At 37.9% G+C, this 11185-nt stretch overlaps 1 protein-coding gene across 6 annotated transcripts in view; it reads left to right on the forward strand.

The window, feature by feature from the left end:
* Nucleotides 1–11168, forward strand: part of LOC127413307 (myotilin-like) — a 63727-nt gene extending 52559 nt beyond the window's left edge. For 5 of the 6 annotated variants that reach the window (XM_051650327.1, XM_051650331.1, XM_051650326.1 and 2 more), the window contains 4 exons: nucleotides 3512–3719; nucleotides 6280–6445; nucleotides 7334–7467; nucleotides 10440–11168. In XM_051650327.1, the coding sequence (XP_051506287.1) occupies nucleotides 3512–3719; nucleotides 6280–6445; nucleotides 7334–7467; nucleotides 10440–10570 (639 nt within the window). In that variant the 3' untranslated portion in view covers nucleotides 10571–11168. The other variant, XM_051650330.1, reaches the window with a different exon arrangement.
* Nucleotides 11169–11185: the final 17 nt, after the last annotated feature.

Below are 11185 nucleotides of genomic sequence, written 5' to 3' on the forward strand. Positions count from 1 at the left end.
ATGTACAGTTTTTAAATTAAATGACAAGAAATCAAAAATTCAATAAAATACTCATCTACACTCTGTCCCCCTCACCCGGCTGTGCAGTTTCACGTGCGGAAATAACTCACTCTGGGGGGCACTGCAGGGGAATTTAGACCCAACTCATGATCATAATGTGACTGGTTCACAAGCAATTCACGCTGATATGAGCCGAAAACACATAATACAGGCTAAATGCTCTAAACACACATACATGTAATACAATCCACGGTGAAACATGACGCTCAGACATATCATCCTTCACTGATGCAATCAGGAACTTTGTTAACCTTCAGTCACTATTTTCTGATGTTTCCAGAAGGGATGCTTCAAAAGAGGCCAAAGCAGAGACACTGGCCTTCACAGGCGTGACATCTCTCATCTTCCATCATCTGTGTACTCTAAACGAGACGCCATTCTCCCAGCCAGTGAAAGCAATGGAAAGGAGCAGAACAGACTTGTTTTTAAAAGTTAAGCTTTTATCACTCTTAAAACGTGGCACAAAACGGTGGAAAGGCATCAAAACGGTCAAAGACGTCCATCTAGTGCATGTTTACATAGACCAACAAAATTGCACAGATGGCTGCAAAAACGCATCCAGGGTGCATTTATACTCTAAGAGCAAGGTGGAGAATGGGGGTCTCTTTTTAAGAGTTATAACTTGACATTGCGTCTTTTAAAAGCAGCACAAGATGCATGATAATGGTCATAGCAGTTCATCTATTACATGTTTATTAAGTTTTATTTTATTAGTTAAGGTATTAGGTAACAACTAACATTGAAAATTTTATATTTTTACAGCATTTACTATTCTTTGTTAATGATAGTTAATATAAATAAAACAAAATCATTGTTAGGTCATGTTAGTGCATTTACTAATATTAACATATTTAAAAAATGTATGACTAAATTTTGAAATTAACCTTAAAGGGATAGTTCACCCAAAAATTACAATTCTCTCATAATTTACTCACCCTCATGCCATCCCAGATGTGTATGAATTTCTTTCTTCTGCAGAACACAAATGAAAATTTTAAGAAGAATATCTCTGTAGGTCCATGCAATGCAAGTGAATGGTGGCCAAAAATCTGAAAGTCTAAAAAGCAGATAAATTCAGCATAAAAGTAACCTGAAAGACTCCAGTGCTTAAATCCGTATCTTCAAAAGCGATATGATAGGTGTGGGTAAGAAACAGATCAGTGTTTAATTCCTTTTACCATAAATCTCCACATGTGACTTTTAGATGTGAAAGAGAAAAGTGAAGGGGTAACCGCATCGCCGGCATTGCCCTCACTATTTCCCGGCCCGTGAGATGCTGAGCCGCTGGAGAAAGCCACCACCCCACATGCCAGTGAAAGGTGCGCACCTTCTCTGCAGTGCCCAAACTAACCTTCAGTGCACCCATACTGAACCCCCCCCACACACACACCCCTGATCATGGCGAGGACACATATTTACTTTCAGTTATATCACACTCTCCTTAGACACTTAATGTACACCTTTATACTTTACAACGGCTGACAGCATACAGCCTCTGTCTGTCTTCACTTGGATGGATATGGCAAGAAGAGTGAAACTGGTAAAAGTTAGACTCAAACGCAGGTAGCTCAAACTGCAAGTCAGCTGTCTTACTAATGCGTCACCCCAGTTCCTTAACATATACTGGCAAATTCACATATGTCTCATATTTATTTGTACTTTTAAATGTTTCCATCTGATTTTTGCCGTGCAGACAGCTGGGCTGTGAGGCCAATTCTATTTACACTTAGTGCAAATAATTATTTGTCTATACTAATCCTGTTGTAGGGGGCACCCTAGTGGTCACGGGGCCCTATGCAGCCGCTTATGTTGCTTAATAGTTAGGGCCGGCACTATGATGGACACAAGAAGGTGTCCTGTGTCCAAGAAGTCCCCTTTGGTACAGATGAATAGTAGGCCCATCTTTTTCTCTTCTCTTCACCTTTATGACTGAGTGCCAGTGGGCGGCCAAGGGTGTGATGATGTAAAAGAAGACATTGATGTCTTGCTGTAGAGGCAGTCATGTGCTGATGTATTCACAAAGTGAATGTGACGTCACAAAGTAAGGAAAATCCAAACAAGCCGTTTTTGCAGCTTGGTTTAAATAAATGCTTTTTTTGTATTGAGGAGGAAAAGAGTTCTGAAACTTACTGTATGTTTTTATAGTACAATGAACCCTCATTTGTCAATAGATCAATGAAAATTTAATTTCTCATGTCATGACCCCTGTAAGTTATTCAAAAACACATTAAAAATGCAATACACACAAAACAATGACTTGAATACACCTCTACTATAGGCATGTGATGTATAACATTTTCACATTACGATAATTGCAGAAGCTTTTACCATGGTATACGGTATTATCACGTATTGAATTGCATTATGAAATGGGTTAAAAGATAAACAAACTTTGTTGTTGTTCTCTTAATAACAAGTTTAATAACTTTTTTCAATACCAAACTGCCCTTTTAAATGAACAGATAATAAAGAACTTTTAAAAGAACCCTGAACATTTAAAAAACTAATTGGATACAACAATAGTATACATATTTTTTTCTGGATAGCAAGCCAGTTGCTAATATATAGCTACAAATTTACTAACCGCAAGTTCACTCACACTGTAAAGCAATGTTCGATTGCGTTGCGTTCCAACTTGAACTTAATATTAAAATCATCATTGTGCCACATTGTCATTATTAATTACAGGATTTAGTATAAGCTGATTACAACTGTATTTTATTTGTTACTACATTAATGTGTAGCTAGCGGAGTTTTAGCAAACTGCTCTTTGGCCACTTGAAAGCATGCTGCACATTATCTTCAAATGGCAACAACAGTTCACTTTGTTGCAAACATGTTAGAGGTGTCCCCGTGTTTCGCTGCCACTTTTCTGCCACGTTTTATACAAAGGGAAACCATCTTCAACCAACAATCACTCTTCTTTTTTATGGAACACTAAATACTTCCACACTTCCAACTTAACCCTTTTAGAAGGCGGATAAAGGGTCAGCTGCATTCCTCCTTCAGCAATGCTTCTCATCCATGTTGGTTTTGTTTACTTAAGAGTGTATAATAATATATGAATTTATGACGTAATAAAAACAACTGTTAAAATAATCTACTCTGGTTTTGTTAAACAAGCAAAATGTAAGCACAAGGAACAACTTTCTTGGTATATGTAGCACTTGCAGTCCGTTGCCATTTCTTCAAATTCAGAGTTTTGAACATGGGGTCTCCTTAGCTCCCGAGGCATTATGGGAAAGTAAAGTGTTCAGTCAATCCACACTTCAGAATCTCGCTGGAAATAGTAGGTAATCTGGTATAACCTAGGTATTTCTCGCTACTGTTTTATGAATACTGAGAATTTGGACATACAGTTTGACATTATGTTTTTGACATACTATATAGAAGAGAAGTATGGATATTCGGAAGCAGCGACAGTTACCAATCTTACATTTTGTTCCTGCAGGTTGTAGGTTTGCCGACCCCAGATATTTCTTGGTATCTGGATGGGAAACCCATCCAGCCTGATGATTATCATAAAATGCTGGTGTGTGAAAAGAGTGTCCACTCTTTCATCATTGAGATAGTGACCATTCACCATGCAGGAGTTTATGAATGTGTAGCAAAGAACCGTGCTGGACAGAGCCGCTTCTCCCTGCGCTTGGATGTGATTGGTGAGCATCTTATAATCTGTGTAAATTGAAGAACCATGTTATATTCTTTGTAATGGTGGAAAAGCAGACAGAGTTGAACACAATGAAATCGGAAACAGTAGGTTAACTTTTCTTTAGCTAAAATTGGTCTGTGCTTACGAAAATTCGAAACACTGCCCCCAGTTGCCAAAGCAATACGTTTTGTTAATCTTATGGGCATGTGTGAGCTCCATTTTCTGGGTGAAATGTCCACGAAGGGGCGCCAAAAGCGAGTTGTGAAGCGAGTTGTTTTCAGATGTATACGCTGTAAAACAGTGAAGAGGAATGCATATTTTAAAAACTGTACAGCCCAATACAATCCCTGAACCTGAACCTAAACCTAAACAATAGTGGAGTAAAAATGTTATATTAGAGGGAAAAATGCAGCCTCAGAATCACGCTCGTCACTGATGATCATGCAAATGCAATTACTTCCTGATTTCAACATGGGTTTTGAAACCAGGTCTCTCTTGCTGCTGATGCAATGCACTTCAGGTCACACCACAAGCGAGGTAAAAACTCTTGAGCCAGTGCAAAAATGTCTGATGGGAGATGGTGCTTGTCGGTGAGTCGGCATACAACATGCAGACTTCCCAAGGTTGGGAATATCTTTGTGGGGAGCTTTGCTATGAGTCAATCCTGTTTTATAAATACCTTTTGAACTTAGTAACTTTTAATAAAAATGAATATGCTTGTAAAAATTTAAGGAGGTATTTCTATAAGGGTATAGTAGATTTGTATTGATTGAGAGTTAGCTTACATGAGGGTGTCAACATGAAGTTAAGTTTTATTATTTTACAGTCTTTTGAAATTTTTATATTATCAAACTGATTTCTGTAATTATACAGGATATGTTTTAGAGAGAGACAAACCAACTAATATCACAAAACATCCGTGAATTCATCGAATCCATAGCTAATACTTACTGATGTCTGTGCTGTTGTTTTCCTTCCAAAAATCACTTCCTGGGGGATGAAGTCATTAAAGAGCTGGTTTTTATTTTTTAGATTACATTACTAAATACTATCAGGATGTAATGTGATACTGAGGACATACAAATTATAAATTAAACAATATTATCAAGAAAACATGTTTAGTTTGAAACATTTCAGTTAGAGAAAGGAAAAAGTAATATTTCTTAATAAATCAACAGTTTTTCATGTTAGAAGAGACAATTTGAAGCAACATCCACTGAAACTTGAAAGTAGTGAAATTATTTTAAATCCACCCCTTTGTTCACTTTATTGTAATATTGTGATCAGTGTTTGGTAAATTACTAAAAAAGTAATCCACAACAATTTACTAATTGCTTCTCTAAAATTGTCAGGGTTGGGAGTGTTACTTTCTGAAATGTATTCCACTACAGATTACAGAATACATGCTGTAAAATGTCATTTGTAACATATTCCGTTAGATTACTCAAGGTCAGTAACGTATTCTAAATACTTTGGATTACTTCTTCAGCACTGGTAGATTTTTTCACTTGTTTTGACTATAAAAACTCTGTCAGTACAGTAAGACAAAATACACATGTTAAAAATACATTCTCTGAAAAACCTAAATATCTTATGCAGTGTTGTTTCTAAAACAAGATAAGTCAAACTGATCTTTTTTTGATATTTTTACAGGAAAACAATACAAAAATTATTATCAAGAATAAGATTTTTGCCCTAATATCAAAGGTAATAGTAGAGAAAGAAAACACTGTGATCTAACGTGAATTTTCTTGATAAAAAAATATGATCGTGCCTGGTAACATGTGCATGTAAAATGGCTAGAAATAGCATTTTATCTTAGCGTAAAGCTGACAATTTACACAAGGTTTATTTCTATTTCTTCTGCTCCAAACTTACTTCAAACTTACTTCTCTGTCTGCTCGTATGAATGTAACACATCATAAGAAAGTGTTTCACCGCTGTTCAAATGCACTTTGAATCACATCATTTATATGTATAAATGTTTTCCATCTGAAAGGACTAAATATTAAATGAAACAAATGACACTAAAATGCAAAGTAATCTCTTCAGTAATCAAAATACTTTTTGAATGTAACTGTATTCTAATTACCAATGATTTCAATTGTAACTGTAGTGGAATACAGTTACTTATATTTTGTATTTTAAATGCGTAATCCTGTTACATGTATTCCGTTTCTCCCCAACCCTGAAAATTGTAATCAGATTTTAGTATCACTTTCTATAAAGCCCATATTTATAATGCACTGTAAATTGTTAACAATTTATTGCCTTTGCCTGATTAATATGTAATCAATTTTTGTAATCGGATTACATAATCCAGACTAAATGTAATCCGTAACTACCTAGAGCTGATTAAGACTTATATGACTGGGACTTGAAAATACACTGCATAGTAGTTCATGAAACATTTAAGTCAAAAATGGTTGTTTATTCAAAGATTTAGTGATAATAAGCAGTTAAATGTTTGTGTATACCACAATATGTGCACTTTGCTATACAGTATTGCTTCAAATCAGTCTTATGTGATTGTGAAATAGATGTTTTGTTGTTTTTTGTGTGCTCAGCTCAGGAGCAGTTGTGTCCTCCTTCATTCATGGTGAAGATGAGGAATTGTCGAGCTCTGGAGGGAGATACAGTGAGGTTAGAGTCTAAGGTGTCTGCGTCTCCAGCACCACAGATATACTGGAAGAAAGACAAAGAGATGCTGCGTATTGACCCAATGAGAATGAGGTCTGTCATCTATCATGATCAGTTTTATGTGCAGATAAAAAAATAAAAATATCCTAAAGTATATTTACATGGATAAAATGATGAATTACAAATGAAGAAAAAATATAGATGTTTTATACACCTCAAGGACTATTTTGTTTTATTTCATTTATTATTTTACATGTTTTCATGCCAGTTGACAGTTGTGTCAAATGAATAGTTCACCCAAATCATTTACTCATCATCATTTACTCACCCTCATGTGCCTCATATTTTGTTTCTTCTGTGAAACATAAATCATTTTGCTGAATGTCCTCACTGCTCTTTGCCATTCAATTAAAGTCAAATCACTGCAAAATAACCTTTTTTTTTTTTTCCGGAGAAAAGTCATACAGGTTTGGAGCAACATGAATGTGAGTAAATGATGACATTTTCTATTTTGGAGTGAACTATCCTGTTTCACCATATATGAAATAATATTAAAACTTAACAGACTGCAAATGTATACCACAAGATCAACCCTTTCTTCCCCAAAACTGTTGAAACCTTTGCTGAATTTTCCTCCAGAACACCAACAACTTTCTGCATGCATTTGATTTAATTATGGTTAAAAGACAATATGAGATGAAGGAAGAGAATGGTCAGGTGAAATGCTTTCTGTGATATATGAGCTTTATTTAAAAAAAAAAAAAAAAAAAAAGAATATCAGGATTTGAAGAAATTCACCTGGTCCTAATGTTAGAGATACATTCAGGCACTTTTTTAAAAATAATTTACCCATCATTTTTTGGGAAACTTCATGCCACAATTTGTTAAAATGTTCAGCAAATACAGGTTATTTCTTCCCTAATTAAAATCTTTATTAATCTGGTCTTTTAGACATTTCTAGTAATGTTTGGTGTGTGTCAGTCTTTCTCAGGACAGTTCAGGGAAGCAGTGTCTGATCATTGATCCAGTGATGAAATCTGATGCCGGATGGTACACTGTATCTGCCATTAATGAAGTGGGCATGTCCAACTGCAATGCCAGACTAGATGTTGGCAGTAAGTAAACTTGTTTTACATTTCTCATTTCATGTTTTGCTATGAAATATCAGGCTTTTGAAAACATGTGAGTGAGGATTTGTGTGTACATGCCTGCATTTTAGACATTTTGACAATACACCATATCTATACAGATGAGCTGTTTTGTCTTTTAAATCCAATTACATTTACACATTTGGCAGACGCTTTTATCCAAAGGGACTTACAGTGCACTTATTACAGGGACAATCCCCCTGGAGTTAAGTGCCTTGCTCAAGGACACAATGGTGGTGGCAGTGGGGATCAAATGGCAACCTTCTGCTCACAAGTTCTGTGCTTTAGCCCACTACGCCACCACCACTCCAATTAATTCATATGACTTGTAAGTCATCTAGTAAATTCAGCTTTTTCAAGAGCATGCGGTAAGATTGAAGTCTTTGACGATGATGTTGCTATTTGAAGTTAAAGCTGATGTGTGTCTGTCGTTCGGAGCAGAAACTGTATTTTTTGTTCCTATTCCAGCGTTCTGTGGCCTCCTTTCCAAATGGTAACCAGTTAGAACAAAATAAAAGAATGGCTAATAACATTCTTTTTAAAATGACAGTACTCAGTGCTAATGGTGGGTAATATACCAGTTGTAGTGTTGCCATATCTCACAAAAGAAACGAGAGACCTAGTCTGGAAAAACAAGCCCAAAATAAGCGACGACTCACCTGCAGCAGCGAGGAAAGGAGCCTACCTACAAGAGAAATTGAAGCGGCCAGCATGGGACCCTCTGAGAACACTCTGCCATAAAAGACCAAGACAGCCCTCATGACCTCAGTAGCGCCGCAACGTTCCTTAGAAATGGAATAAAATCTTCTGCAGAAATTTTGCCATGTCAAAAAGGAGATAAATGTGACCCTTAGAAGTTCAGCAAGGAGCAGGAGCGATTGCTCTTTAAAAAGTCAGTCAAACTGTGCCATAAAGGAATCATGGTGTCTGTATCCCCATCAAAATATTTTGGGGCTGACAGACCTTGAGCCTGTTCTTGGAGGTAGAGCAACGAAGCGGTTAAAGGTTGGGGTCAAAAAGATGACCATTGTCTGCGGAGTCCAATATGGTCAGCTTATATTTTCAAGGATTTGGGGAACAGGACTCAGTCGCAGACAGGATCAGGACAAACAGAAGAAATCTTTATGACAAAATACAAAGATTCAAAAACAGAAAATGCAAAAAGTTCAAAACCAAGATACAGGCCGAACAACACAGGCATGGCAGAAAAAAACAAACAAACAAACAGGAAAAAGCAAAGGGTAGGCACATGAACAAAAAACAACCAAAGAGATAAATCACAATACTGAAAACTGAAGGGAAACTGCATAAGAGAAAAACATTGATGACAAACTGACAACCACACTAGGAAACAGACAGAATATATAATAAGGAGACAAATCAGGAGGGCAAACGAGGCGAGCAGGTGAAACTAACAAGGCAGACGAGGGAGTGGTGTCAAGACACCAGACAAAGCACATGGTGCATGGTGACAGGACATAAATGGAAGCCATGTGCTAGACCACAGAACACACAAACAGAAACACAAAACCAGCTAAACTTGTGACAGGAAACCGACACTAAATAAAAACACAACATGAGTGTCGGGATCCTAATATTCACATTTTCCATGTAGTCCAAACTTCCCGTTATTATGAGTTCATAAAAACAGCATTTAGAATCGTTATACACTGATGAACCAAAACATTATGACCACCGAGGCGTGGACTCTATAAGACCCCTGAAGGTGTCCTGTGGTATCTGGCACCAAGACATTAGCAGCAGGTCCTTCAAGTCCTGTAAGTTGCAAGTTGGAGATGCCGTGGATCGGACTGAGATCTGGGGAATTTGGAGGCCAGAGCAACACCTTGAACTCTTCATCATGTTCCTCAAACCATTCCCGAACAATGTGTGCAGTGTGGCAGTGCGCATAATCCTGCTGAAAGAGGCCACTGCCATCAGGGAATACCATTGCCATGAAGGAGTGTACCTGGTCTACAACGATGTTTAGGTGGGTGGCACATGTCAAATTGACGTTCACATGAATGGCCAGACCCAGGGTTTCCCAGCAGAACATTGCCCAGAGCATCACAATCCCTCCACCAGCTTGTTGTCTTCCCACAGTGCATCCTGGTGCCATCACTACCCCAGGTACACGTCCGTCCACGTGATGTAAAAGAAAACAGGACTCATCGGACCAGGCGACCTTCTTCCACTGCTCCAAGATCCAGTTCTAACGCTCGCGTGCCCATTGTAGGCACTTTCAACGGTGGACAGGGGTCATCATGGGCACTCTGACCAGTCTGTGGCTAGGCAGCCCCATACAAAGCAGGGTGCAATGCACTGTGTGTTGTGACACATTCCTCCAGTAACCATCATTAACATTTTCTGTGACTTGTGCCACAGTAGACCTTCTGTCGGTTCAGACCAGACGGGTTAGCCTTCTTTGTCATTGCGCATCGATGAGTCTTGGGCACCCAACACCCTGTCTCCAGTTTGTGGTTTGTCCCTCCTCAGACCACTGTCGATAGGTACTCACTGCTGACCGGGAGCACCCCACAAGCCTTGCCATTTTAGAGATGCTCTGACCCTGTCGACCTGGACATAACAATTTGGCCCTTGTCAAAGTCACTCAGGTCTTTACTCCTGCCCATTTCTCCTGCCATCAACACGTTGACTACGAGAACTGATTGTTCGCTTACCATCTAATCTACCCAGACTTTGACATGTGGCCTTGTTAGGAGATGATCAGCATAATTTGCTTCTCCTATGAGTGGTCATAATGTTTTGGCTCATCGGTGTATACCAATTTGAAATACATTTTTAAAAGTTTTAGATTAAGTAAACATGTCACACTGAAGGACACTGCTGTCCCAGCCAACTCTAGAATTACGTGTGAACTTAAATGTTCTTTTTAATCATTCCCTTCCCCTTAAATAATGGTGTATGTTTTCTTCTAGCTCGCTTGAACAAGACTGCCTCTCCCGCCAAGCCACTGAAAATGCTTCCCATGGTCAGTCAGTTCTCCACTTTGAGGACAGAGCCTCTACCTCGGCATACCGCCCCTCTATATGAGAGTGAAGAACTATAGGAGCCCATATCACGCATATATTCATGAGAGTAAGATATAATATTATGTGGTTGTTTTTCTCTGTAAAGGAGCTGGTTGCTCATTTAGCTCCCTCCTAATCTTTTATTTATTCATCAAATGCACTTCAGCCAGTGCCTCTGATGTTTTCCCAAGTAATGATTAGAAATATATTTACCATTCCAGTGGAATCAACAGGCTCATCTTAGCATGACTTCTCATGCTGGTTTGGTTGGAAAAGTATTATGTGCCTCATGTAGAGTTGAATATTTATGACGCCCAATACTAGTAAAAATGTATCTTATGTTGCTTGTTTGGTTATGCATAAATTAGAGTTTAAGAATGCTTTGGCCATAATTTATGTTGATGCAATGTCTCAGTGGAACTGCCTTTGTGGAAGTTGAATATAATGTGTGCAAAGTAATTCACCGATACACTTCGAGGTACATTATCACAATGTTATACATTTCAAAAATTTGTGGAATTATGGATTTGCATCTAGAACAGAAGGATCAGTCTAAAACATACAGAACAGGCAAAGAAACTGTGTGTATTATATATGATGAATATTTGAGTAAACCATTTTGTGACAATACCTACACATTTATCTCTGTGGTG

The sequence above is a fragment of the Myxocyprinus asiaticus genome, chromosome 22, assembly GCF_019703515.2.
Source record: "Myxocyprinus asiaticus isolate MX2 ecotype Aquarium Trade chromosome 22, UBuf_Myxa_2, whole genome shotgun sequence".
Lineage (NCBI taxonomy): Eukaryota > Metazoa > Chordata > Actinopteri > Cypriniformes > Catostomidae > Myxocyprinus > Myxocyprinus asiaticus.